Source organism: Exophiala xenobiotica, assembly GCF_000835505.1.
Source record: "Exophiala xenobiotica strain CBS 118157 unplaced genomic scaffold supercont1.5, whole genome shotgun sequence".
Lineage (NCBI taxonomy): Eukaryota > Fungi > Ascomycota > Eurotiomycetes > Chaetothyriales > Herpotrichiellaceae > Exophiala > Exophiala xenobiotica.
The window spans coordinates 710,895-736,014 of record NW_013562490.1 but is presented as its reverse complement, the minus strand read 5'-3'; the positions used below and the strand labels follow the sequence as shown (position 1 = coordinate 736,014).

The 25,120-nt window shown below is 52.2% G+C and overlaps 12 protein-coding genes across 14 annotated transcripts; 5 read left to right on the top strand and 7 right to left on the bottom strand.

Annotated features, from left to right (window-relative positions):
• Nucleotides 1-39: 39 nt before the first annotated feature.
• Nucleotides 40-447, bottom strand: PV05_07982 (uncharacterized protein; the record flags this gene model as incomplete). Its single annotated transcript, XM_013457470.1, has 1 exon — nt 40-447. The coding sequence occupies one exon, from the start codon at nt 445-447 to the stop codon at nt 40-42; it is 408 nt and encodes a 135-aa protein (XP_013312924.1).
• Nucleotides 448-659: 212 nt separating this feature from the next.
• On the bottom strand, nt 660-1,879 carry PV05_07981 (uncharacterized protein; the record flags this gene model as incomplete). Its single annotated transcript, XM_013457469.1, has 2 exons — nt 660-1,777; nt 1,837-1,879. The coding sequence occupies 2 exons, from the start codon at nt 1,877-1,879 to the stop codon at nt 660-662; spliced, it is 1,161 nt and encodes a 386-aa protein (XP_013312923.1).
• A 164-nt stretch (nt 1,880-2,043) lies between these two features.
• PV05_07980 (uncharacterized protein) lies at nt 2,044-4,311 on the top strand. Its single transcript, XM_013457468.1, has one exon. The coding sequence runs from the start codon at nt 2,080-2,082 to the stop codon at nt 4,132-4,134; it is 2,055 nt and encodes a 684-aa protein (XP_013312922.1). The 5' UTR covers nt 2,044-2,079; the 3' UTR covers nt 4,135-4,311.
• On the bottom strand, nt 4,122-6,266 carry PV05_07979 (uncharacterized protein). The gene has a single exon (XM_013457467.1). The coding sequence runs from the start codon at nt 6,086-6,088 to the stop codon at nt 4,628-4,630; it is 1,461 nt and encodes a 486-aa protein (XP_013312921.1). The 5' UTR covers nt 6,089-6,266; the 3' UTR covers nt 4,122-4,627.
• PV05_07978 (uncharacterized protein) lies at nt 6,265-7,920 on the bottom strand. The gene has a single exon (XM_013457466.1). The coding sequence runs from the start codon at nt 7,814-7,816 to the stop codon at nt 6,344-6,346; it is 1,473 nt and encodes a 490-aa protein (XP_013312920.1). The 5' UTR covers nt 7,817-7,920; the 3' UTR covers nt 6,265-6,343.
• Nucleotides 7,921-8,341: 421 nt separating this feature from the next.
• On the bottom strand, nt 8,342-9,813 carry PV05_07977 (uncharacterized protein). Its single transcript, XM_013457465.1, has 2 exons — nt 9,238-9,813; nt 8,342-9,166 (listed from the first exon to the last, which is right to left on the bottom strand). Exons 1-2 carry the CDS (start codon nt 9,656-9,658, stop codon nt 8,433-8,435), a joined length of 1,155 nt encoding a protein of 384 aa, XP_013312919.1. The 5' UTR covers nt 9,659-9,813; the 3' UTR covers nt 8,342-8,432.
• A 417-nt stretch (nt 9,814-10,230) lies between these two features.
• On the bottom strand, nt 10,231-13,443 carry PV05_07976. 2 transcript variants are annotated; one of them, XM_013457463.1, is made up of 4 exons: nt 13,411-13,443; nt 13,076-13,212; nt 11,713-13,021; nt 10,231-11,621 (listed from the first exon to the last, which is right to left on the bottom strand). In XM_013457463.1, exons 3-4 carry the CDS (start codon nt 12,329-12,331, stop codon nt 10,471-10,473), a joined length of 1,770 nt encoding a protein of 589 aa, XP_013312917.1. In that variant the 5' UTR covers nt 12,332-13,021; nt 13,076-13,212; nt 13,411-13,443; the 3' UTR covers nt 10,231-10,470. The 2 variants fall into 2 exon arrangements, with proteins under 2 accessions (XP_013312917.1, XP_013312918.1); XM_013457464.1 differs by having other exon boundaries at nt 13,076-13,443.
• A 1,467-nt stretch (nt 13,444-14,910) lies between these two features.
• Nucleotides 14,911-16,094, top strand: PV05_07975 (uncharacterized protein). Its single transcript, XM_013457462.1, has 3 exons — nt 14,911-15,052; nt 15,139-15,403; nt 15,480-16,094. Exons 1-3 carry the CDS (start codon nt 14,959-14,961, stop codon nt 15,706-15,708), a joined length of 588 nt encoding a protein of 195 aa, XP_013312916.1. The 5' UTR covers nt 14,911-14,958; the 3' UTR covers nt 15,709-16,094.
• A 787-nt stretch (nt 16,095-16,881) lies between these two features.
• On the top strand, nt 16,882-18,463 carry PV05_07974 (uncharacterized protein). The gene is made up of 4 exons (XM_013457461.1): nt 16,882-17,323; nt 17,396-17,557; nt 17,636-17,855; nt 17,924-18,463. Exons 1-4 carry the CDS (start codon nt 17,213-17,215, stop codon nt 18,037-18,039), a joined length of 609 nt encoding a protein of 202 aa, XP_013312915.1. The 5' UTR covers nt 16,882-17,212; the 3' UTR covers nt 18,040-18,463.
• On the bottom strand, nt 17,864-19,626 carry PV05_07973 (uncharacterized protein). Its single transcript, XM_013457460.1, has one exon. The coding sequence runs from the start codon at nt 19,381-19,383 to the stop codon at nt 18,586-18,588; it is 798 nt and encodes a 265-aa protein (XP_013312914.1). The 5' UTR covers nt 19,384-19,626; the 3' UTR covers nt 17,864-18,585.
• Nucleotides 19,627-19,862: 236 nt separating this feature from the next.
• Nucleotides 19,863-21,641, top strand: PV05_07972. Of its 2 annotated transcripts, XM_013457458.1 has the most exons (3): nt 19,863-20,411; nt 20,526-20,825; nt 20,879-21,641. In XM_013457458.1, the coding sequence occupies exons 1-3, from the start codon at nt 20,207-20,209 to the stop codon at nt 21,361-21,363; spliced, it is 990 nt and encodes a 329-aa protein (XP_013312912.1). In that variant the 5' UTR covers nt 19,863-20,206; the 3' UTR covers nt 21,364-21,641. The 2 variants fall into 2 exon arrangements, with proteins under 2 accessions (XP_013312912.1, XP_013312913.1); XM_013457459.1 differs by having other exon boundaries at nt 19,863-20,825.
• Nucleotides 21,642-21,862: 221 nt separating this feature from the next.
• PV05_07971 (uncharacterized protein) lies at nt 21,863-25,040 on the top strand. Its single transcript, XM_013457457.1, has one exon. The coding sequence runs from the start codon at nt 21,902-21,904 to the stop codon at nt 24,914-24,916; it is 3,015 nt and encodes a 1,004-aa protein (XP_013312911.1). The 5' UTR covers nt 21,863-21,901; the 3' UTR covers nt 24,917-25,040.
• Nucleotides 25,041-25,120: the final 80 nt, after the last annotated feature.

The window sequence follows — 25,120 nt, the reverse complement described above, 5'->3', positions numbered from 1 at the left end:
TCTTCGTGAGAGCTCGGTGACACCAGCACCAGCCTCTTCCTAGCCCACCAAAGCACTTCCAGTATAGTCAAATGGGTCGTCCGTTGTGCCATCCATTCTGATGATAGTGCGGCCCGAATGCATTGCAGCCGCTTCGAAGATGGCGACGACACCCTGCGCGTTGGCGGCCAAATCTCTGCCTCTTTGCTTGGGACCATGATAGGAATTGTCATCATGCATATTCGAAGAGTCCAACCGAAATATACACGCCGCTGCTGTGGGCCAGCAGGCGTCATGTATACCACCAATGAATATGTTGACTGTGACCCCGACCTTTGATTTCCATATCAAGTTGGTTCTCACAGTCGAGAGGAGTCCTAAGAACGACCAGAGGATGATGAGTGACAGAGAACTGGAGCTTGGAAGTACTCTTAGGCCGGAGCAATCTGGATATGAAGGCTCAGGCATGGCGAGCCCGTCCAACAAGATCATCCAGGAGTCGTCAGCATTGCATTTGACTTTTCGCCCGCTCTCGATGGGTTTTTGATGCGCTGTGACTTTCGCAGCCCGGTTGACCTGGTCACTATCGTGTCGAATGAAAGTCGTCGTTGAAAAGCCTTCAATTGCCTAAACTCCAGCGCTGGGTATCTCATGCTTGAAAATCGAATCCACCTCCTCACTCATCGTACTGATCGTTGGATCTGCGCCATCATTTGGGCCACGGTAGGGTCGTCAACGTCGACCACAATACCTTGCTCACGCAAAGCATTAGTGTATCTCCGCTTCAGACCTTCCTCATCCTCGTCATCCCGCTCTGCATCTGGATAATTATCTGGGTCGTTCGCGTCGTCATCATCCTCCTCGTCAGAAGACTCTTCCTTCGCCACCGATTTTTCTGGTGCCTTCGGCCGCGCGTTCACATTCATATCTCTCATCACTTTCGTAAGTTCCTGTTCTCGTTTTGTGGCGCTCTCGGCCTCTCTTTCTTTGCGTCTCTTGTCCAGTTCCGGTCTATAGTCCCGTTCGAACTCTTTCCGCTTCTCTTCCACAGCAGCAAAGAAGTCGTCGATACCATCGCCAGTCATGCTTGAAACTGCTACCATGCTCAAGTGCGAATAGAATTCCTCGAGCATCATGCTCATGCTGTTCAGCAGGCTACCCATGTATCCACTCCCACCGAAGCCCTCGCCACCGAAGACGCCCTTGTTTTCTTCCTCGTGGAGCGCCTCCTGAAATTTTTCAAAGTCCGTCATCCATTCTCGTGCAAACTCGGCGTCCTGGACGTCTGTCTTGTTGAACACCAGAATCATGGGTAGTTTGGTCTTGTACAGTATCGAGCATGCGTAGAGCATGTTGGACATGAACGTCGACGTGGAAGAAGTCCGGGGTGTGTCGATGATGTATGCGATGACCGTCGGGAATGAGGAGGCGAGAGATTCGAGCAAGATACTGCCTGATGCCGACCAGACAAACACCTCTATCTGTCCTGGTGTGTCGACTAAGAAGTGCTTCGGAGGTGCGACTTTGCTGTCTGGCGCCGGGTTTGCGCGCTTCTCCAGCAGTGTAATGATCTGGTCGATCTTGGTTGCAAAGAGGTTAAGCGATGTGAGGATGCCGCCGTTCGGGCCCAGATTGTACTGTTTCATCACTTCTTTGTAGTTGATGCTATCGCGAATGTCGATGTTTGGTTGAAAAGGGACGGTGAGCACGGCAGGGTCGAGATTCAGAACGTAAGGTTTCGTTTTGTTCACATGGAGGTAGTTGTTTATCCGTTGCATGAAGGTAGTCTTGCCTGAGCCTGCGTGAAGAGTTAGCGTTCGGCTTGGTAAGAGGGAGCAGGGACGTAGAGATGCATACCGGCCATTCCGACGCACACAACGGCGACTGGTGATGTCGCCATGATGTTAAGAAGATCTTGAGTACGTACAAAGGTTGTTGTGTAGGAGTGCGAGGATTATGAAGAGTGAAGAGTCGTGAGAGGGCAGTTTTGGGTGTGGAGAAATCTTGGAGGGGAGCAATGACGCAGCAGCCTGTAAATGTTCTCTCACACCACGACAAGAAAGACTTCCCACTGCACCACGAATTGGCACTGTCTTCAAAATGCCACTGGAAGGTTTCGAAAAGGAGTTGGCAGAGCAGAGGGAGACTGAGAGAAGGATAGAACGACGCAGAGACCACGAAAAGTCGTCAGAGCATCGACACCACAAGCATCACCACCATCATCGAAGTTCGAGGCACCATGATTCTCAGGACGATGATGACGGCCACCGGTCAAAAAGATCTAGACATTCAAGAGATGAAGACACTTCCGAGAGCAGACATAGGCACAGACATCGCCGGCGGAGTCGAGGCGAGGGGGATCGAGACGAAGACGAGAAGCCACGATCATCACGACCCGATCCTGGTGCATTGAAGCGCGATTCCTGGATGGAAGCACCTTCGGCTCTGGACGTTGACTACGTACAAAGAAAACGACCCGAACCTTCCCCTCCCAAGACTGCCAGCTTAGGCGCTAACTTCGAGTTGAAAATTCATGAGAAGGAGCTCAATCACCATCTGCGAGATTTGCAGAGCGGAAAGAAGGTCGAAGAGCTGGAAGATGAACCTGCTGCACATGAAGTTGACTATATATTCGGAGACGCTGGATCACAATGGCGAATGACCAGACTCAAAGCCGTCTACCGACAAGCGCAGGAGTCCGGTCGCAAGGTCGAAGATGTCGCTGTGGAAAGATACGACTCCCTCCGCGAATTTGACGATGCACGAGAAGAAGAGATCGAACTCGAGCGACGCCAGACGTACGGAGAAAGCTACGTCGGCAAGGAAAAGCCTAGCGGCGAACTCTTCCAAGAGCGTAAACTCGACGCAGGCGTGCGAAGACCTCATCCACCCAATACCGAGACCAGCCCTGACAGAGTCGTCGAACGAATGCCCGTTGCGACTTCCGAGACCGCCACGCTCGGTCCAAAGGTCGACCAAACAGCTCTGAACAAGCTCAAGGCACAACTCATGAGAGCCCAGCTCCGCAAGGATCCGAAAGCCGCAGACCTCGAGCGCGAATACAATGAAGCTGCCGCTGCATTTTCGGCGCAAGATCCCAGCGTCATCACTCTGTCGGCGATGGACAACCGCATGCTGTCGTCCGCACCACGCAACGAAGTCAAAGCGGTCCAAAACCGCCGCGGCGCCGATCGCGGCCAAGTTGAAGAGAACGAGGACATGAGCATCGAAGACATGGTTCGCGAGGAACGTCGTACGCGCGGTCAGACCGGTGGTGAGGGCCAGCGCTTCGCTGAACGTATTGCCAAAGACGCCAAATTTGACAACGACCTTGACTATCTCGACGAGAACGCCACGAAGCTCGCCAAGCGCGTGCACAAGTCAGACATCAACCTGCGCAATGTCGCGATCAATGAGTATCAAAAAGTGCAAAGGATCCTCGAGAACTGTCCGTTATGCTTCCACGAGGACACAGACACGCCGCCGATCGCGCCCGTGGTGAGTCTCGCGACCAGGACGTTCCTCACGCTCCCCACCGAGCCAGAGTTATCATCACAGAGCGCGATCATCGTGCCGACGCAGCACCACACCAACCTCCTCGAGTGCGACGACGACGAGTGGGAAGAAATCCGGAATTTCATGAAATCATTGACACGCATGTACCATGACCAAGGCAGGGACGTGATATTCTACGAGAACGCGGCCTTTCCTTCGCGCAAGCCGCACGCCGCGCTGAGCGTCGTGCCACTGCCGTACGATCTCGGCGAGACGGCGCCGGCGTTTTTCAAAGAAGCCTTCCTCACGACGGAAGACGAGTGGAGTCAGCATAAGAAGATCATCGACACGCTGGCCAAGTCGAAGCAGGCCGGCTTCGGAAGGTTGGCGTTTCGCCGCAGTCTGGCCAAAGAGATGCCCTACTTCCACGTCTGGTTCGAACTGGACGGTGGTATCGGACATGTTGTCGAAGATGCCGAGAGGTGGCCTCGTGGAGATTTGTTTGCCAGAGAGATCATTGGCGGAATGCTCGGTCTCGAGCCGGATGTTATCAAGCGCCAGGGAAAGTGGCATCGGGGACACGACAAGCGGGTCGATGTGTTCAGGAAGGCCTGGAGGAAATTCGACTGGACCAGGATCCTCACCGAAGGCAGTGCTTAGAGGGAGAGGAGACGTGAGGCATAAAAGATCCATTCGAGAATAACGCTGTCATATATATCTGGAATTGGCGCCCAGATCTCTTAAGTCATGCTCTTTCCGTCTACATCGCCTCGAACTATATGACTCCATTCGTTCGTCTCCTCGTCACAATCATCTGAACCTATAGCAACATCTAGCGGGTCAGCTTCAGCCTTGAAGCTCTCTAGTTGACGCCCATTGGCATATTTGATCTGTAGCCAAGCCTGTCATCCTTCGCAGCCTCTTGCCTTCCAGAATCGGCGTTCGGAACAACTCCAGTCACGCCAGCATTGCTGCAAGAAGTCCGTCGAGTCCTCGTGTCGGCAGCGTGAATAGCTTCTGACCTCATTGCCGGTCGAGACACGCGAGCGTTGCTCCGCAGAGTAACTGCCCGCCTCGACGTGAACTTATGTTTTAGTCGTAAGTCAGCATCACAAGCCACTTGTCCAAACACCCAGGTGACACCTAAGTTCTTTCAACTCATGTCGATAACCATACTGGCCGGCTCCTCCAGATATCTCTGCACGACCGTCGCCATCCTCGCCATGGTGGCCCCATCCACGACCCTATGATCCGCACTCCAACTCACACTGGCCATCTGCGCCGGACGTACACTCACGCCGTCGTCGGCAAACACGGGCACAGTCTTTATCTTGCCCACGCCCATAATCGCCAACTGGCCCTCCACAATCACCGGCGCCACAACCTCCCCACCGATATTGCCGATATTACTCACGGTGATCGTACCTCCAGAAAGATCATTACCACTCAGTTTTCCGGCCTGCCCGAGCGCCGCGAGCCGCTGGACCTCTTGCGCAATGCTCGTGATCGACCGCGCATTGACGTTCTTCACCACCGGCACGATCAATCCGTTCGGCGTATCCATCGCAACACCAATATTATGGACACTCCGCATCATGAGTTGGGGCTTCTTTGGATCACTGCTTAGATCTAACCGCGCGTTGAGCAGGGGATACTGATTGAGCGCCAGAGAGACAGCTTTGATGATAAATGGCATGTACGTCAGTTTTGGCGTCTCGGGGTTTCTTGTAGCGTTCAGCCGTGTCCGCATGGAAGCCAAGGTGGTGATGTCGATGGTGTCGGAGAACAAAAAGTGCGGGATCGATAATGACCCGGTCATGCTTTTGAACATGGCGGACTGGACGGGGGTCAATTTCTGCGCTGTCTCAGTTTGTGTCGCGTCCACGGTCGGTCTAGAGAATACCGACACCGGTGCAGAGGGTTGTACGGCGCCCTGTTTGAGATACATGTAGACATCCTCCTTGAGGACGCGTCCATCCTTGCCGGTGCCCGTGATATCTTCGATCGCCACGCCGTGTTCTTTCAGTAGGCCTCTTACCGCGGGAGTTGCGAGAGAAGCATGTTTGCCTGGCGTACGAGGCTCGTCACGTTCAGGCGTCGCTTGTTCTGACTGTCCAGTTTCGTTCTGCAAAGCCGCCTGATCACCTGCGGCGGCAGGCTCGGCGTCTGCCACGGCCCCGGAATCGTCTCTTGTTTCCTGCTCCCCAGTTTCTTGAGGTTCGGAACCGCCTTCCACTTCAATGTCGAGGAGAGGGTCGCCGACCTGGACGACAGCATCCTGACCGAAGTGGAGCTTCCTTATTACGCCAGTGTACTTGGAGGTGATCTCGACCGAAGCCTTGTCGCTCTGGACTTCACAGAGCGGACTCCATTCTTCGATGGGCGCCCCTTCTTCCACGAACCACTGGATGATCTGGACTTCTTTCACACCTTCGCCAATGTCTGAAAGTATATGTGTCTCTATTCGGTCGAGTCGTGTCGCGGTATGGAAGTGTTGGCTCATGCGAAGGAAGGGGGCAGAGGTTCGAGGTTTGAAGGCGGGGTTCTGGCCTCGCACAAGACCTGACAAGAGCCGGAGGGCTTGTGGTGAGGGTATATACTTCATACCGAGCATCTAGAGGAGTATATCCTGTGGAACAGCAAAATATGGAGGGCTACATTGTGCTAGCCAGAGTATTTGAGGGCAGTGTGGTACTCTGAAGGATGGACAAGGGCAGCCGTGAATAACCGCGCTGAGTGAGATAAACCCGATACCGGCTTGGAGCCCAGTTGTAACCGAAGCATCGCCCACGGTGTGTTGGCTGAGTCAGCCATGTTCATCCATTCAATTGCCCAAGAACATATCTAAATGGTTCCAGCTGTACAGCATCTAGCGGATCAACTTCGAATTCATACCAACGATGCAACGCGCAATATCCCAATCACCGCCCAAGCCAACCCAGTCCATCACCACTATTCCAGTCGACCAGTCTCCCTCTTTGACCTTGCCGTTGTCTCCCAACATATGTCTCTGGCACAAGTGTGCAGTAACAGCAGGATTGACCTCAGCTGCGATCTTCTCGGGCCAGGTGCCGACTTTCCAGAAATTGCTGGCGCTCAGAAAGTTGACGTAGAGCGGGTACTTCTTGCCTCCTTGAGCTTGCATGTTCTCGGGATCGAAGTTGCAACAGCCGCTGCGCTCGAGGTGATCGCGGGCGTATTGGATCTTCTTCTCAACTGTGGGTCTTTCGAGCACCTCATAGAAGTCTTGCACGCAGACATCACCCGAAGGGCACATCGCATTAGGCGTATTATCAGCCCATACGTGAGCATCAATACCCCAACCACGGCCGTTCCATTCGTGGCGAAGCGGCTCTTCGAGCACGAAGCGACGGAGCAAGACAATGCGGCCACGCACTTCGCCTAAAGTCGGCACTCGAGGCTCAGTGTACCACTCTCGCGGGTTGGTGTAATGATTCTTCAGAATGCGTGACAATTGCTCGTCGGTACCCTTGCCAGTGCCCTCTCGTTTCAGGGAAAGAATCAGCGTCTCACTAGGATGGTCTTTCAGATACTGAAGGATCGTGTTGTAGAGATCTCGAAAGTACTTCGTCCCTCCCAGAGATATAGGGAAGGCGGCGTGAACAAGATGCAGTTTGTCGGAATTGACGTCATACGGCTCAGGCACTTGGACTCGGATGTCAAAGAAGCGTACACCGTTGTCCAGTTGCTCCTTCGGCGATACAGCCTGGCATCGTACGGAAGGAGGTGCATTGTGGTGAGTCGGAGAATTGTGAGTGCCTGGAATTGATAGCGCCCCAAGAGGAGTCTTGTCTGGCATATCCTTCATCCATGAATCGAGATGGGACGTGTTGTAGAGCGCCACGAAGGATGTGTCAGGCAGATAGATGCCAGTGAAACGAATCTTGGGGTTCGGTGCCAAAGCCACCAAAGTTGGTGTCTCTGTTGTCGGCACCGGACAGTACATCTGGTGCTTGCCTCCTAGTTCGGTCTGGAATGTCAATCGAAGCCGCTCCTGCGGTTTGTTGATGACTGCCTTGATATCGGTAGGCACAATTGTAAATGGTGGTAATTTTATCGACACCTCTCGGGTCGCAAATGGCCTGGCATCACCGTCGATCTGTGGCACTGCTCTTCTCGTGGTGCTGTTGGTCAGCCCGAGACTGTTCGTCACCGAGGCCAAGGACATGGTGACATTTTGCATCTGAAACCCCTCATCTGGAGCAGGGTCGAAATGCTCGACCAGGACCAGAGTCAAGGGATTGTTGCTGATGTTTCGGATGGTAACAGGAGGGGCCATTTTGGGAGGAGACTTTTGCTGAAGGATGGAAAAGAAACTCATCGGCGGCGCATGGGACGCAATAAGAGGCTTGATTCAAGACGGGAAGGGCACAGGAGGGCTAGCACAGCTGCAGCTTCAGCTGAGCTTGTTGTCGATGATGTCGCCAAACCCTGCGAGTTCAGCTCAGAAAGGACGATGATGGACCCCTGAAAATCCAGAAGGGTTTAGGTGATGTTTAGGGAGGGGCCCTTCGCTCCAAGCGCCAATCGCGCGAATTCGCTTCATTTTAGGCATGGCCTTGGGGGCTCACCAGGCAGAATGGGGGCTTGGTCAAGTTCCGTACACACCGGATACCGCCCAATGGAGATCTAAGCCACATCGCGATTGTCCCCGGTCCTTCACACGAGACCCTTAAATTAAAATGGTCCAGCCAGGACTTTCAAGATGGATACTTAACAGTACATCACAGGAATTATGGAGGGAATATTAAATGGCCAGCTATGGAAATGGCATCCCTCGGATACGGCAAAGGCCATTTAAAGTAGCCACCAGCAGCTGGTGGTTTCTCAGCACACAAGACGAAATCTCCCATGATTTGGCTATGCGCCCTGGCAAGCTGCCATTAGCTGGCGGCTTCGTCCCCAACTTGGTGAACACTAGCTAAACTACTCAGTGTCTATGGGATGATCCTTGCAGCTCTCATCCGGTCAAAAGCGATGGTATAAGCTTTCACCGTGCTGATGCTCTCCTGAAAGCCAACAGCCCGGGCGGCACTCTGGTCGTACTGGCGGTCGAAGAAAGCCTTGTCCATGATGACATCTAGGAAAGGCCAGTAGAAGGATTCGATACGGCCACCTTTCAAACCTTCCCTCTCAACCAGCTTGACCCAGGCCGCTGAGTGCTTTCCAACAAAGTCTGCTGGAGGTTCGAAGGTGCCCTGTGGCCCAAGCCCTTCAAGACCAAAGTAAGCACAAATACCAGGCCACTTGTCTGCCCAAGTTACGACATCGCCGTTCGTAATATTGAAGGTCCTGCCAGAGCCGCATCTTTCTGTGTTCAGTGCAGCATAGATTTCCATCTTCGCCGCAATATCCTGGAAGGCGTCGGTATGCTTGTGTCGGTAGCCATGCTCCACGCCAGGATATGGTACTTTCGCTCCGGGCCCGCGGACTTCCCGGTACAAAGTCAGGTAAAGACCCAGACCTTGAGCAATATTCATGACATTTGTGCCAGGGACAAATCCGATCATGACATCAGGCCGAATCTCCGTGAAAGTCCATGTGGCACCCTTGGACATTTCAGCAAGGACATCATATTGTGAATAGTAGAAGATATCGTCTGCTATCGGCTTAGGCACCCGATGGTAGGATTCTTTGAGGGGTGGAATGATCTCGACCACATCTGGACGTTCTGGAAGATCGGTCAATGAACCTGTTCAGGAGATACACCAGGACTCAGTTCCTTCTCGGGTCTAGACATACCTAGACCATATGCTTTGCCTCCTGTTTGCAAGATGAAGCTCTTGATCTGTGGGGAAAGCCTTTGCACTGCCTCCACAGCTGTTTTGACGAGATTGGTATTGACCTCCTTAAGGGTCATCTTGTCTTTGCCCGGATCAACATAGGCAAGTAAGAACACATGAGTCACGGTGTCGATGTTCTGGACTTTCTGCTTGAGTGCCTCGACAACTGAGTTGACAGAGCCGGTAAGATCAATACCACTGGCCAGCTGTAGCCTCGAATCACTTGGCCAGCGTGCATCACTTGCAGACAGAGGACGATTTGTCAATGCTGTGACGTCGGTAAACGTGGTTGGAGTCGGATAGCTCAAGGCTTCCTTGACAAGCGCCCATCCAGAAATGCCTGAGGCGCCAAAGACGAGGGCGTGAAGGGGAGAAGACATACTTGTTGCTATACGCTGCGATACTTACAAGCCAGGCAGAGAAGAGCGATATCGAAGGCTGAACGCAAAGAGCTGGGAATAAGTAGAGAATATATACACAATTCCCCTAGTAGTCGCACACCACAACGGGCATGCTGCAGCTGATGCATCCTAACACAAAGCCCAGCGGACCCAGGATTGAAACGCTTGTAGAGCTCAATGATAATATCTCAGGGATTCATAACGTGGCGTTACGGACGCTATTTGATCGAATAGGTAGGTGGAGAAACGATGCTGAAGGATGCAACGGCATCTCGTATTTCATCCTCGCCACTGCAATATTATCATGAGACCTGCGCCAGTCGTACGATATGCAGATGGAATATTCGTGGTAGTACGACGCAAGACTCAAGGTAGTCGTCCGCCGAGAGAGCGGACGACTAGTAGTGACTTCGCGCGCGCGAGAGGACTTGGGAGTAACTTAAGACCAATCTCTCGCAAGGGGAACATTTGCTATGAACCAGCGGAGAGTCTCCTATCACCCGTTTAGATGCAGAGTCTTGTTGGGATTGAAGACGGTAATCACAAAATCAGTCAGCATGGCATATATTATGTAAGATATACCGTATTGATATCGCAGGCCAAGCCTAGTACTGCGTTCTATGCTTGTCATCGAGCTCAACATTGGCCCCCTCCATGATTTCAACAGGCCACCTTTGTTTTCGATTAGACGACTTCATCAACAATTACATCCTGCTATCACCTGGTGTTCCTCGATCCTTCTTCAACGTCTTCTACCGCTAGCTAAGCAAGCCAAAGTGGTGTCGATTCGTTCATTGCCAATCTCTCCAATGCTGTTTCGAACTGTTGAAGCAGGGAAGCCACGCATCCAAAGCCTGTTCGAACAATGCCAGTCCGAGCTGTACCGGTGCGCTACCATTCATTGGATAATAAGGACTTTGGTTGAGATCAGGGCAGTGCACTGCCCCTGGATACAGTAGGCCGAAGACATCAGTACTGTCCGAGACCTTATTGCAGGCTGGAACCTTCTGCGTTATGTTCCTTGTCGGAGCACCGAAATCAACTTGCTGACTCATGACTCCAAATTGGCGCCAGGGATCGTATTGACCGTTCGTCCACATGACATTGCTGACCTTCATGTTCCAGCCACCGTACTTGTTCAGAGAGCCGACGTCTGGCTGATCAGCAAGAAATTTGGGGCCGAACGTGAAGGTTTCGGTCTTCTCTTCCGCATAGACCGCAGTGTAATTGTAATATTTGCTCACAATAGTGACGTTGTCTGGGTTTGAACCCTGGATATAGCCGAATTGGTTCAGGGCTTGCCATTCCCACGACTTGATATCTGCAAGTGCGTTCGGAATCAACGTTGAATTGTCACCACCAACTTCAGGATATTTTCGGAGATACGTGCTGGAAGCGTAGGTGTAAGCGTTCAGTCCTTCGAGAACCCCATATTTGCCGACAACACCTTGACTCGATAGGGTCTGGTTCCCCGCCCTGGTCAGAACGCCCATTGCAACATTCGTAGTGTTTGTCGCCTTGCCGTTGGGGTTGTATGATTGCATATACTTGCAGAACAGATCGGTTGTATATTTCGGAGGTTTGTTTTGAAAATGCGCAACCAGAGGCTGGTTCAACACTTCGCCAACTTGGAAAGGGCTCAGTTCGATAGCTTCACTAATATTATACGAAGCCTGCAAATCGGACAATGTAGCACTGAGGACGAAGGTGAGCTCCTGAAGATGCTGCAGAGCATCGCTTCCATGCTTGCCGTCAAGAACCTCGTCCACGTAGCCAATAACAGCGGTGACGTCGGCTGCACAAGTCGGTGACAGTGCCCGATAAATGGCATCGGTGTATGGTGAACCGTCGTACATGGCTTCTACTGGGCCACTGGAAGCCCAGCTTGCATAGAAAGTCTCAGGGTTTCGGGCGCGGACCCAAGCAGCGCGGCAGCCAGGGTCTAGAAAAGGGTCAGAGATTGTATCAGGACCACCAGACGTCTCACGATTCAAGTAACCCGGGACAGGTCTAGGAAGGGTGAAACAACTTACAGCTGCCGCCCATGAAAATCCACGGCGTATTCCTTGCTGAGAGAAGGTCGTTCTCCTCAGCAGAGTAGCCGGGCAAGGCCACATTTTGCGCAAAGTAGACAACGTCTTCCAATGCCTGCTCAACCGTGTGATATTTGTAGCCATCGGCACCACCCAGTGGTTCGTTGGTGCACTTATTCGGTAGGCTAGCACATGTGACGGGATCTACCGTTGTGCCGTTCTCTAGCACAAAAGGTATAGGCATTGAAAGCCCATAGTATCGATGCTCCCAGGCGATAGCCATGCCATGGTATGTCTTCGCAAGTTGCATGATTGCTTGAAGCCCATATGCTTCGGCTAGCACAGCGCTGATATCTAAAGCATCGACTCCTTGCTCGCCGAAGTCAAAAAAGAAGACCGGCCCTCCGCTTTCGTAGTACGTGTCGTTCATCCAGAAGCGGTTGCTGTATGTTCTGCTATCATCTTTGTTGAAATGATCAACAGGGATGGAGAAATTGTAAGTGGGAATAATTGGCTCTTCAGACTGATCATCTTGTCGTCTTGTGAAGTACCTTCTGACCGGAGTCGCTTTGAGAGCCTCGGCAAGGCCCAGAAGCCCGAGTAGAAGCAGAGAATGCATGGCCAAAACCACTCACAATGCAGCCGTCAGCAAAAGGTTGTAGCTGGTGAGCCATGGCGTTGAAGCGGGTATATATAGAACAGTTTCTGATTCTTGGTGTTGAGCTGAGCCCAATACTGCAGTTCGCTTCATCTTCGAGGGCGTCGAATAGTGCGGTCGGCGCATCCTACAAGCGATGGTCATTGCGTTGTCCAGAGTAGACTGCCAGTCTCGATGCTGTCGTCGAGGCATGCATTATTAGTACCCACAGAGCTTGCAATGCTCAATCCCGCTGACGTTCTCTAGCTGTCGATTCCTTTGATACTCACCTTGCGATGGGCGCTACCCACCGAGAATAAGAGCAATTCACGCGATATCAAATCCTTCTTCTCGACAGTACATACCTATGTTGCTGCGCATTCTTACCAGAAATGGCAGTGCAGTAATTGTTAGCACAAATAGTCGGATCTTAAGAGGTCCCGAGCCTCTAGTGGCAGGACACTGTCGTCCTAGTGGTTCGAGCGTCAGGCTCTGAGCTTTCACGACCGTGGTTGCCCAAGGAGTCCTGAAATAGTAGCATTAGAAAGCTTCCATTGGAGCACTAAGAGAGTATCGTTTCGTAGCCAGAGTGTGCGTGTAACCTGGGAGCCACACTGATTCCAGGTGCGGCGTCGATACTATTGTCTGCCTTCAAGACGTAAGAACGTGCATCTGCCGGCTCGTCAGCAAGGCCGGTACGCTAACAACGGAGATCACGTGCTCCACATTAGTTATCTCTGCAAAGATCCGAACACGAAGATAGGTAGAGGCGCGACATCGATAAACGTAGTATGTGTATAGCCTGAAGGGCCTCTTGGACCCTCGTGGTGGAGTCGCTTTGATGGGACAACCTAGAAACTGTACTGGCAGTCCCGAGGAACGTTGGAATGTCAGTAAGTTCCTCGTGAAGGCCCAGCTTTCTGTCGGTAGTACGACGAAAGACTCAAGGATTTTGTCCGTGACGAAGGATGGCTAGTAAGGAGTTCGCATCCAGGAAGGTTGCAACTGTACTTGAAACCTGTGGCTTGGAGATATGAAATGGGTTGAAAAGGCTTCCTGACCTTCATGTCGATTTGACAAAGGGAATACAACGGGATTTGCCCGAGAGGCTGGCTAGCTGGCAAGCTGCGTGCTGGGTGCCAAATGACTGACCTAAGTTAGCCAAGCATTTTCGCAACCGGAGATGCCCCGGTCCATAAAAAATATCACATTATAAATTTAACTACCTGAATTTTGACCATGAAATCGAGCACAGAGCTTCTCACGCTCTCTCGAGCCGCCAGCAACGTGGCGCAGCGGAAGCGCGCCGGGCTCATAACCCGGAGGACGTTGGATCGAAAGTGAGTAGGATATTCACCTGACCATGAGCATATCGCTAACATACCTTCAGCCAATCGTTGCTATGCAATTCTTTTTTGCCTGCTTTAATTGTAGTATTTTTTTTTGATCCGGAGCATGACTGTGTATGGAGGGAAAGTAGATTTTGCCATAAGGTAGCTATTGATGCCAAGAGAGCTCCGTCCCCACATCCGCTGCGAACTGGCTCTGATATCTGAAAGCACCATAAGCACCATCAACACCCTTCCTTGCAGCCACGGGCATGTCCTACTGGAGCAAAACATCTTGTCCCATGCTGTCCGATACGCTGTCGCTGATCGAGCTAACTTTGTCACCAATGAGATGCCAGCCTCGGATAGCAGTTGTCAAGGAGCTGCACCAAAGCTGTGTCGATCCTTCCCGATCTCCTTCATGCGTTCGACATGGTCTCCGCCCAACGGTCATGGAAGGTTACCACGTATTAGCAGCTCTCCGGTCTTCACGACACAAGAAGGTGGCTAGGCCTTATCCACCTTTTGCGAACATGAAATTAGCGCAGGCGGAGTCAATGCGTTCGTAGAGTTGCTGATGCTGCTGAGCTAATGCTAAAGGGATGTACCATAGCGAGCCGGTTTTGTGAGCGAGATAGATCTGTCACCTTCCGAGGCGGTGACAACAAAGCCGCTATGTGATACCGTATAGAGGCAGGTAAATATATTTCAAAGCTACAGTCAGCGGCTATGGATGACTGGTTCTGAGATCAGTAGGCTTCAATAGCAAGAGGATGTAAGCGTATGTGCTGAACCTCCAAGAAAACAGAAAGGAATCAGTTATCTATCCTTCAGATGCCTTTGTCGAGATCAGCGCGTCATGAACTCCAGCTTGACCTACTCAAAACAGTTCTTTCTTACATCTCCATGTTGATAGGAGACATGTGCAACCACTCGCACATATATGACCAAATCATCACCGTAGATATGGTATGCTTCATAAACTCACAGCTTGCGGATGCACGCTGCATTCATTACATCGAATACTAAAATCTGATCAGTGGCTTTCAGTCTGCGGGCTTGATTTGGCGGATTTGCGGATTTGCGGATGGGCGAGCCATACCTAACAAAAAGCGGCGGCAAGGCTGAAAGGGCCTCACCAGCCATCCAATCACAATCAGGGTCCATGCCAAGACCAGACTTGCCCACAGAACTCGAATTTCTCTGCGCTACAAGCATGTTGCACTTCGTACTCGACACATTGATCACTTTGCCAACAACAACCCAACACCGCTGCTCAAGATGAAGTACATCTTTTCGCAAGAGCAGCTGGTCATTCCAGACAACGTCAAGATCCATATCCGATCACGGATCGTCAGCGTTGAGGGCCCACGAGGTACAAAAGCTCCAGACACTTTTTCCAATCCGCAGAGTGCAGGCACATATAGGACGAAGAGCGTTGGCTGACAATGGCTTCTGCAGGAAAACTCACAAAGGACCTTTCACACATTGCTGTCACCTTCAGTCTGCCCCCGGCCAAGAAAGGTCAGCAAATCGTCCAGATCGAAATCCACCATGGCTCGAGAAAGAACGTCGCTACCCTCCGAACTGTGAAGTCCATCATCCAAAACTTGGTTACTGGTGTCACAAAAGGCTTCAAATACAAGATGCGATATGTCTATGCTCACTTTCCCATCAACGTCAACATTGAGAAGAACGAGGAGGGTTTGGCTCACCTTGAGATCAGGTATGTCCAACACGAGTCTAGGACGATGGTCAGAAGACAATACTGAGCGGACAAATGCTGATGCTTGTTTTTGCAGAAACTTCTTGGGCGAGAAGATCGTTCGACATGTCACGATGCGCGAAGGCGTCACAGTCGAGGCATCCAAAGGTGTCAAGGATCAAATTGAGCTGACCGGAAATTCTCTTGAGGACGTCTCACAATCAGCAGCCGATGTCCAACAAATCTGCAGAGTACGAAACAAGGATATTCGAAAGTTCTTGGACGGTCTGTACGTGAGCGAGCGGGGCAACATTGCTGAAGAGTAGATGGGAGTTGGACGATGAACGATGGAGATATTTTGAATGCATGAAAGAGGGCGTCATCAAAGGGGAAATATGCTCAAGTGCAGCTCGATGCAGCCTAGGTTTCTCCAGAGCAAGCCGTTGAAATCCAGCGGAAGGGTTGAATGTGCAAAAGACAAAGTTCTCAAATTCATCGATTGAACTGTTACGACAAAGCCATGGTCTCGTTATCATTCCACTGTTCAAGCCTTGCCTCGCTTGATGGGGACTGGGTCGACCCCAGATCTCCTCGTCATCCTGCTAATCGTTCGATGGCATTTGCGAGATTTCTTTCCATCCAGGCTGGAGGTGAAGCGGTTTACGTAGGACATTGCTTTGGCCACGCTTCGTTTTTGACAATTGAACCTGACTTTCGAATCTCGTCCTGTGTTTCCCACGTGTCTCCGACTCTGGACATATGCTCCTACCGGCCATGTGAGAGGAAATGATGTCCAGGTCTAAGAGACCCATCTGGCTTTAGGTAGGCAGTCGCAGATAGTGGCTGTGGCTGACGGAGGATCTCGTGTGTTGAGCAAGGAAGGGCAGTATTGTGGCTGTGTAGAGGATTGATGATGGGAGCAAAGATGTTGATGTCTTGACGGCCTGACTTGCCTCGCATATAAACTGCAGCCCGATATCCGGTTCTTGTGCATGAAGGATCACGCAGAGGATCTCGGGGCGGAGTTTGACAGCAGGCTTACGATTACCTTATGCTTGCCTGCTCACATCTCACATAACCTGTTTGCCTGAACGATGAAACCTGACTTGCCTGATGCACAGCTGCAACTCATGCAATTGCTGCGACTAACATCCCACCTCAGTGTGGCTAACGCCCTGTACTATGTCCTAATTACAGAGAGCGCCTATGACTGGTAAGTAAATACCTATTACTTGACTTCGTAGCACGAGAACCATGGTGAGTAAGGCATTCGCTTAAAACCAATCGGCGAACTGTTCATTCAGCTTCTGCTGTTTTGCGATGCTGGCCAGACTCATAATAGCTGTCGGCACATGCTCACACTTGGGTTAAGACGGCTTGGAGGGTGTCCTGTAAACGCATCCCTCAAGCCGCAGCAGGAATGAAATGTTTGCTGAGGGTCCAACAAGGCCTGTCACTCCACTTCTTGCTTGGGTCTCCGCTTTCCAACAAACCACATGCCCAATGCAAAGGGCAAAAGCACAGTCAACCAAGCAAAAGACCTGCCGGTGCCACTGTTTCCTCCATCTCGCCTGCGTCAACGACTCCTCCGGATTTCCTGGTCGATCTACACTCGACTATCTCTCGATCATCTTGACCTTTTACACAGGATTCACCTCGACTTTCGCTTCCCTCCACTCCCTTCCAATTCCACCGTCCTTATTATTACTCCTATCAACAATTTCTACAGCAACCGCTCGTTTGTTTACTTTTCACCTGCGCATACTCCCGGCCGAGGCACACGCTATCTCCACCTACCACATCGATAAACAAAAATAGCCTCGCACAGCCATGCCTCTCTGCGGCGGCAACAAAGTCGTCCAGCGCAAGTTGGTCCTTCTCGGAGACGGCGCCTGCGGAAAAACAAGTTTACTCAATGTCTTTACAAGAGGATTCTTTCCTGTTCGTCATCCTTGCGCTCCCGCATCCGCCGGCTATCCGTACATGCTTGCTAACACACTTGACAACTCGCAGACGGTCTACGAACCCACGGTTTTCGAGAATTATGTCCACGATATCTTCGTCGATGGGATACACATGGAACTATCCTTATGGGACACCGCGGGACAGGAAGAGTTCGATAGACTGCGGTCATTGTCCTACGACGACACACAGGCGATAATGTTGTGCTTCAGCGTACGGTTCCAAACCCGTCTTTGCTCTACACGTCATCGCCGAGGAGAACCGAATGTAAAGCTAATGTGTGCTGCGCAGGTCGATAATCGAGGATCCCTAGAGAACGTCGGTACGAAATGGATCGCCGAGATCAACGAGCATTGCCCAGGCGTCAAGATAGTGTTGTGCGCGTTGAAGTGCGATCTGCGAGAAGAACACGAGAAAGAGGACGATGAACCGCGTGCTCCGCCACGGCCGATGATTCAGTACAATGAAGGATTAGAAGTAGCCAGGCAAATTGGCGCCTTACGATATCTCGGTATGTTCGGCCATGATTCGACTTGTTTGTTTACAAGTTTTGCTAGGATCAAGCTAACTGTGGTGTAGAGTGCTCAGCAATGCGAAATCGCGGAGTCAATGAAGCTTTTACAGAAGCTGCGAGAGTCGCTCTCCAGGTTAAGCCGGCCAAGTCGAAAGACGACTCGAAATGTACCGTCATGTGAGGAAATGCCACTGCCGGTTCTCATCTCTCGCCTGTCGCTAAATCCAGGCCCTTCTCCTCCACCCGCCGACTCCTCTGATGTACATACCCTGTCCTCGCCTTGCCTGATTTCATTCCCATTTCTGTCCGAGCAGGTTCTGATTTTAGCATTGTTTTGAGTTATAGCCTCGTTTTGGAAAAGCAAGAGGTATTGATGAAAGGCGTTTTTTGAGGCTCGGATTTAGAGCGTGAGTACATGGCCAGAATAGGCTAATGATGGGAAATAAGCTGCAAATATCACGCCTTGGTAGATCTGTGGCGCGCAATCTGACTCCATTTTGGCGTCCGTCGCTCGGTATTGGTGCTTCCCTAGAATTCTGACGAAAGTGGCAATCCGCAATAGTTCGAAATATTCAGTCCTGAAGGTAGGCCGAAGACCTGATGGCCCTGAGATCGGTGAGAGTGCCACACGATATGTGTTCCACTCTGCATATGTGGTTTGGGCTCGGCGTCGATTTTTGGGCGTCCGCTCTGGGCGGAAGTTGCAGTTAAGACCAAGCCGACGACATCAATCCATGATTCCGTTGACCAAGGGCAGCCCATTACTTCGCCCTCTCGTACTGACATCTTCACCTATCGATGGCGCATCCTCGTTGACCAGGACCCAATCCTTAACACTGCCCTTCCAGTCTGCTATGCGTCCCTCCCGAATCGGCACGATGACAACCCTCACATCGTCCGCCCCCATGTAACAACTACCAGGCTCGTCCGGGTTCGCATTCGACTGTTGCTGTGCGCCAAATAGGCCAATCTCTTCCCTCGCCTGGTCGCCGAACGTATTGTTCGCGAGATGCGTCTCCTTGCACCACTTCTCCTCGTCGCTCCCTTGTTCGAGAAACCGAGCTTCACCAGTGATAGTTGTCGATATGGAACTTAGAGCTGATGTGTTCAGGTTGAGAAGTAGACTGGCCAGGCTGGACCGAGTCGCTGCTGCAGGTGGTGAGCCTGAGCGGTCGCTTGTCGCAGAGACTGAGGAGGCGGTTGGTGGGCGGTGACTAACCCAGTCGTGTACTAGTAGGGAGACTTTCGGGTTCGAAGTCAGGTTGCGCGTTTTGATAGACTGGGCAGATGTGGTCATTATGATTACAGGGCCGTGGTCGAGATAGTTGGGGAGGAAGGTGTAGTTCATGAGACTGACGTGTGGTGTTGGTTGGGAGGAGACTGGATCAAAGGATATGGTTCCTAGATGCAGGAAGCGTGCATTCTTAAGGCATTGCGAGACTTCGGGAGGGAGGGTCGAGGAGCGGATAGGATGTGTGGAAGCGGAGGGTTCGTAGGTCAGTGGAGGATTATGGGATTCCGACATTTTTGGTCGCCTTTGATGAGCAGTGGTTGTGGTATCGACCGGGTCAAGGTGACAAAAAGGTGGTGCCGGTGGCTTGGTAGATTTGAAGGTTGAAATGGAGGAATGGCGAGGATGGGATAGTTTCTTAATGACGGTCTCTATAGAATTGCAACAGGAGAATCGGTGCTCGAGATCCGAAGAGGATGATTAATGCATTGGGTGCGTTTATATGGAGTAGCTGTCCAGATAATTGTTGTACTTGTGGGATGATCGATGGTGAAAGACGCATGACAAGAGCTGGGTTATGCCCCGCAAAGCCAATCGGGCTACCTGGCACGACTGGACAGAAAGATGGGTTGTCTGACCATGAGCTTTTCTGTGGTGATGGTACGCTTCAAGTGATTTCTTCCAACTCGGTCTGACCGTGCAATTCTTTCTATCCCCGGGGGTCGCTATATCTTAGCTAGCAACCAACCAAACAGTAGTAGGGGAGTCATAGTGTAGGGGCACCATCAGGCACTAAATATTGAGGAGAAGCAACTGTTTTCGCTGACGTCGATGCGTCCTGACTCCTCCTTCGTTCAATCACAACCACCACAACCCTGGTCTGCCTGAAAGGACAACCCGCAGCTTCGACCATTGGGGAACTTCCCCAGCTTTATTACTACCCAGTCACCTCTCTGTCCGCGCGTGTACCTCGAAGACCTCGCATACCTTGACACCTTAAACAACTAACACTCGAGCGAGTTCCAAATCGCAGACACCTGCTCGTTGCACCGTCTGTCGTTCCCACCTGTCTCTTGTACCACCCAGCATACGGCTTCTCTATTCTACAGCTACAATCATGCTCGCCCGCCGGTTACCCCTCTCCTCTCCCCAAGCTTCCTCTCTCGTTCGCGCCTTTACTACCTCTACCCTATGTCGAGAACCTGCTCGCTCTCCCGGTTTGGGCGACGTCACACCCAACGGTACCGAGGCTTTTAATACCCGACAGAAAGAATTCCGCGATGGCCTGGAAGCTGCCAAAAAGAGAAAGGACCAAGCTGAAAGTCAGTCTTCCTTCACTATCTCACCTTCACCCCCTGCTGCATCTGCGTCTGATAGTGCTTCCGGCGTCTTTGAATCCCTGGGCTTGGGCTCACTTTCTACCGCTCCCCGTGCAGAAGAAGCCAGGCAAGCTGAAACAGACACTTCCACCAAGCGATCGGGAAAGCTTTCGAGTCTGATCTATGGCACACCCGAGGGTCAGCAGCTGGACAAAGAGATGGAACGCTCGTTCTCACAGGTCCTGGCTCGAGGCAAATACGTCCATTCAATCGTCTTTCACGACGTCAAGCCCGACAAGGTCGATGAGTATGTCGAACTTGTCGGCAGTTGGTATCCCAAGATGGCGAATATGCCTGAGAACAAGGTTCATCTCGTAGGCAGCTGGAGGACGGAAGTAGGCGACTGCGACACCTTTGGTGAGTCTATCGACCTCTACATCGTGCGACTATAAGACTAACGCAAAGTGTAGTGCACATCTGGGAATATCAACGCTACACAGGATATCACGCCTCTTTACACAGTATCTCGCACCATCCCGACTTTCCGGCATTCGACAAGAAACTGAAGAGTCTGATCTATTCTAAGAAAGTCTCGCTCATGCAGGAATTCTCGTTCTGGCCGACTACGCCACCGCGAAAGCTTGGAGGACTGTTCGAGCTGCGGTCGTACACTCTCCACCCAGGTAATCTCCTGGAGTGGGAGACGCACTGGCGAAACGGACTGAAAGCGAGGCGAGAAGTCATGGAGGGTGTGGGGGCTTGGTTCGTGCAAATTGGGGATCTAAACACCGTGCACCATCTGTGGCAGTTTGCGGATCTTGAGGAGCGAAAATTACGACGTGAGCAGTCATGGGGAGTCGAGGGCTGGGCGGATACAGTGCATAAGACGGTGCCGCTGATCCAGACGATGAGGAGCAAGATCCTCATTCCCATGCCTTGGAGTCCGGTGGGCTGAGGGACTGGATTAGTTTGGCACTTTCTACGGGCTGTGAGCTTGCCTGAAAATTGGAGGGCGTTGAGGAATGCCATCGTGCTCTGTGGTCCACAACAAACCGACATCGAGGAGCGTCTGGGAGATCGTGGTCTGGGCCTATGCTCTCTGTTGCTCATACTAAGACAGCCGTGCGCGGGAGTGTGATAACTAGCTCGCAGCCATTGATGCTGTCAATGCTAAGTCAATAGATAATTCCACCACTCTTGGTGCTCAAATGGAGTGTCCTCCATAGAAGAGTTCAAGTCAGTCTTGAAACATAGCAGGACACCCATGATCATGTTCTCTACTATGGTATTTTGTCTACTTGCCACCATTCTGCTCGCTGGACCTCCCTCGTGCTCCCTTTACAAATCCCGAAGTTGAAGAGTGATCATTGGACGGAATCGATGCAGCATAATTGTGGGTCGCAGAACTGCGCCAACGACTTTTTGTTCATTTGTCTTGAAATATTTCTTCAATCCACCAACAGGCGGCAGACCGCTTTATCGAGGAGACAAAGATGTTATCTCGAGCGAGGACGTCGGCCTTGTGCCCTGGCTGTCGACAGGATCTTCAACTACTTCTGGAAAGAGGATTCTGCGGACCCGTCGTCAACCCGAGGAGTCGCGCTCCGCCTCTCAAATGGCGGCAAAAGCCCCAACCACGCCTGCAATTGAGATCGTTTACCAAGGGCACCGTACGGCTAAATCACCCTCCTGCAGATCCCGAGCATGAAAAGATGAGATTGGATGCCGAGACAGGCTCCGAAGCCGATGCTGCTCGAGATCAAATCGAAACATTGGAAGAGCTGGAGAAAGCACTGGGCCGGCCTATCGAGGAAGCCATTGAGGAAGACCGTGCCCTGGCTCAGGGCTTACACGACGCATCTTTAAATCCCGAACTCGCACTGGATGAACACGTCGAAGTTGCCATTGCAGGTACAGGGGTTCTCTTGGCTGATTTGAGAAGCACTGGCGCTTCGCAGGAAGAGGTGGTACAAGAAGCACGAAAGACATACGGTGACAGACTGCCTACCACTGCGTTGAATGAAGAGGAGCTTAAGATTTACAAACGTCTGTACGGCGACCCGATCTCCATGTCCTACGAGGAGTTTTTGGATGAGGATGAAGCCACCAATGTGGATGCCGAGACACTGAATCAACTCTATGACCAAGAGGGCGAGCTGGTTGACTATGAGGTATCCTCTGATACTCCGCTTGTGAATCTCCAGAAAGAAGCAGGCCCTGTGCCCGAACCCCCACAACCTGTTCAGAGGGCGATTGCCTTCGTAGATGGCGGCGCAATGGACCCCAGTCTCCTGACCTCCCCTGCCGAACGGGCTAAGGAGGTTGCACGCTCCCTGAGTGCTGAGGTGCTCGACGACATGGAGCAAGAGGAACTGGACAAGGAAGATTCAAGTAGGAGGATGCACCCGTTCACCCGCCTCGGAAAGTTTGCAACCAACCCAGGCAACGTCCTCCTCTCCCACGAGGAATTTGTGCGTCCCGTCAACAAGATCATGAGCAATTTCTCCAACAAGCATTTGAAGGACATGTGCGAGAAGACGTTCGGTGGTCCAGGGTTACCGGACTCGCCGTTGACGCCTAGGTCTGGACGATCGCGAGCACAACTACCCCTTCCGATCCATGCTTCCCAGCATAGTATGGGCGAGATGGAAGCGAATGCGTTTCTCACCACGGTCATGCCTCCCACATACGCCGCCGTCATGTCAGTGCTAGTCGAAACACGCAAGCGACTGGGAGCAACATGGCTCAACAAGCTCTTCGCCAAAGAGGGTGGTCCGCGCATTCTAGATGCCGGCGCAGGAGGGGCAGGCATTCTCGCCTGGCGTGAGGTCATCAAAGCTCACTGGGATGCAATGCATGACTCTGATCGAGATCCGCCACCTCCGCCGGCGTCGAAGTCCGTTGTTCTGACGGGATCAGACCCACTCCGACGTAGAGCTGCTGCCCTTCTCGAGAACACCACATTTGTCCCTCGGTTGCCAGACTATGTGCATACACGCGATACACCGACGCTGGAGGACGATCGTCCAGCGCAGTCACGCAAGCAGTTTGATGTGATCATTGCCACACACACGCTCTTCGGACTGCAGGAAGACTTCATGAGGAAACAGCACGTCCAGAACTTGTGGTCTATGCTTAGTCCTGAAGGTGGTGTATTGATTTTGATCGAGAAGGGTGTCCCTCGTGGATTTGAAGCCATTGCAGGAGCTCGAGAACTACTTCTGGAACGACATATTGCCGCTCCCGAAGGCAGAAGGACTACTTACAGTGATAAGCACAACACCGACGACGTCTACAATGAGGAGCCAGGCATGATCATCGCACCTTGCACTAACCACGAGAAATGTCCAATGTACCATATCCCAGGACCGTCGCAAGGGCGGAAGGATTTCTGCAGTTTCCAGCAGAGGTATACTCGACCCAACTACCTGCAGCGAGTGCTCGGTGCCAAAGACCGTAATCATGATGATGTGGACTTTTCCTACATCTCTGTCATGCGCGGGGATGATCTCCGCCGACGACAGGTCGGCTCCTGGCAAGGTATCGAGGATGGCCTTTCGGCACCTGCTCACCCTGACCCGAAACTCCTGGGTGAAGACTATGAGACCTGGATGCAGCTTTGTCAGTCGGGTTTCGACGACATTGATCCCAATACTACTCTAACCGAGTCTACATCTTTCACTGACGGTAAAGCACGGTCGTCACTTCCTGCACCCTGGAACTTGCCCCGCCTTGTGTTCCCACCCATGAAGCGACGCGGGCATATCATCTTGGATGTGTGTACGCCTGCGGGGCAGATTGAGCGATGGACCGTGCCGAGGTCGTTTGGCAAGCAAGCATACCACGACGCGAGGAAATCGCAATGGGGAGACTTGTGGGCTCTGGGCGCGAAGACGCGGATTCCGAGGGGTTTGAGACTCGGTGGCCCGGATACTAAGGAGGCCAGGCGGGCAAGAAGCCGGGCGGAGAGGATTAGCAACCAGGCAGAAGAGTTGATGGAGCGAATGGAACAGGAGAAGTTGGAGGAGCTGGAGGAGGAGAGGGAGCTAGCCAGAATGTTTGACGATGACGATGAACCGGTGACGGGGAGGGCAAGAAAGAGTCAAAGAGCCAAGGCCGCGAAGGTGAAATCAGCGGTAGCGGCGGCGTCAAGTGAACCGTTCGAAAGGATCGAGACGTTCTCTTTTCGCGATATTAACGAGGATGAGATGAATCCTGTGCCGCCAACACAACCTCGCTCTGTGGGAAAACCGGCTCTGAAGGCGTCTGCCAACGCACCAGTCAAGGCAAAGGGGGCGGCAAACGATGACGAGAACCTCACGGACGAAGATCTGGCAATTCTCGAAGAATGGGAGAGGGAGCTTTCTTCGGTTGAGGACAGTGGCGGTAGGACCAGGGGGGTGCGCACATATTCCAAATTCGCTCCTGATGGGCAAAAAGGTCGTCCGAGGAGGATTGGAAAGGTTCCTCGGGTTGGAAGACCTGCAGGTGGGAGACGGGGTCTTTGAAGGTCATGAAGGAAGCCGGCAAAGCCGCTGAGTTGTGACACCAAGGAGATGTATAACATTGTATAGTACAAGAAAGTGAGGCTCCCTCCTCCTTGGCAGGCAAAAATACCCAGCTTGTCTTCCTCCCCTCGTGCGGCGGTTAGGAGTCTGCTCCGTGGATATACCCAATCTGGTCGCTTCCACATACGAAGTACGGCGGACACG

Coding starts and splice junctions, on each gene's coding strand:
- PV05_07975 (XM_013457462.1), top strand. CDS start 14,959: ATGAAGTACATCTTTTCGCAAGAGCAGCTGGTCATTCCAGACAACGTC. Junction 15,053..15,138: donor CAGCGTTGAGGGCCCACGAG/GTACAAAAGCTC, acceptor TGGCTTCTGCAG/GAAAACTCACAAAGGACCTT. Junction 15,404..15,479: donor TTGGCTCACCTTGAGATCAG/GTATGTCCAACA, acceptor TTGTTTTTGCAG/AAACTTCTTGGGCGAGAAGA.
- PV05_07980 (XM_013457468.1), top strand. CDS start 2,080: ATGCCACTGGAAGGTTTCGAAAAGGAGTTGGCAGAGCAGAGGGAGACT.
- PV05_07978 (XM_013457466.1), bottom strand. CDS start 7,816: ATGAGTTTCTTTTCCATCCTTCAGCAAAAGTCTCCTCCCAAAATGGCC.
- PV05_07976 (XM_013457464.1), bottom strand. CDS start 12,331: ATGCATTCTCTGCTTCTACTCGGGCTTCTGGGCCTTGCCGAGGCTCTC. Junction 11,622..11,712: donor GATTTTCATGGGCGGCAGCT/GTAAGTTGTTTC, acceptor ACCCTTTTCTAG/ACCCTGGCTGCCGCGCTGCT.
- PV05_07979 (XM_013457467.1), bottom strand. CDS start 6,088: ATGCTCGGTATGAAGTATATACCCTCACCACAAGCCCTCCGGCTCTTG.
- PV05_07977 (XM_013457465.1), bottom strand. CDS start 9,658: ATGTCTTCTCCCCTTCACGCCCTCGTCTTTGGCGCCTCAGGCATTTCT. Junction 9,167..9,237: donor AGGCAAAGCATATGGTCTAG/GTATGTCTAGAC, acceptor CCGATCTTCCAG/AACGTCCAGATGTGGTCGAG.
- PV05_07972 (XM_013457459.1), top strand. CDS start 20,207: ATGCTCGCCCGCCGGTTACCCCTCTCCTCTCCCCAAGCTTCCTCTCTC. Junction 20,826..20,878: donor AGGCGACTGCGACACCTTTG/GTGAGTCTATCG, acceptor CGCAAAGTGTAG/TGCACATCTGGGAATATCAA.
- PV05_07973 (XM_013457460.1), bottom strand. CDS start 19,383: ATGTCGGAATCCCATAATCCTCCACTGACCTACGAACCCTCCGCTTCC.
- PV05_07974 (XM_013457461.1), top strand. CDS start 17,213: ATGCCTCTCTGCGGCGGCAACAAAGTCGTCCAGCGCAAGTTGGTCCTT. Junction 17,324..17,395: donor TTACAAGAGGATTCTTTCCT/GTTCGTCATCCT, acceptor GACAACTCGCAG/ACGGTCTACGAACCCACGGT. Junction 17,558..17,635: donor CGATAATGTTGTGCTTCAGC/GTACGGTTCCAA, acceptor TGTGCTGCGCAG/GTCGATAATCGAGGATCCCT.
- PV05_07971 (XM_013457457.1), top strand. CDS start 21,902: ATGTTATCTCGAGCGAGGACGTCGGCCTTGTGCCCTGGCTGTCGACAG.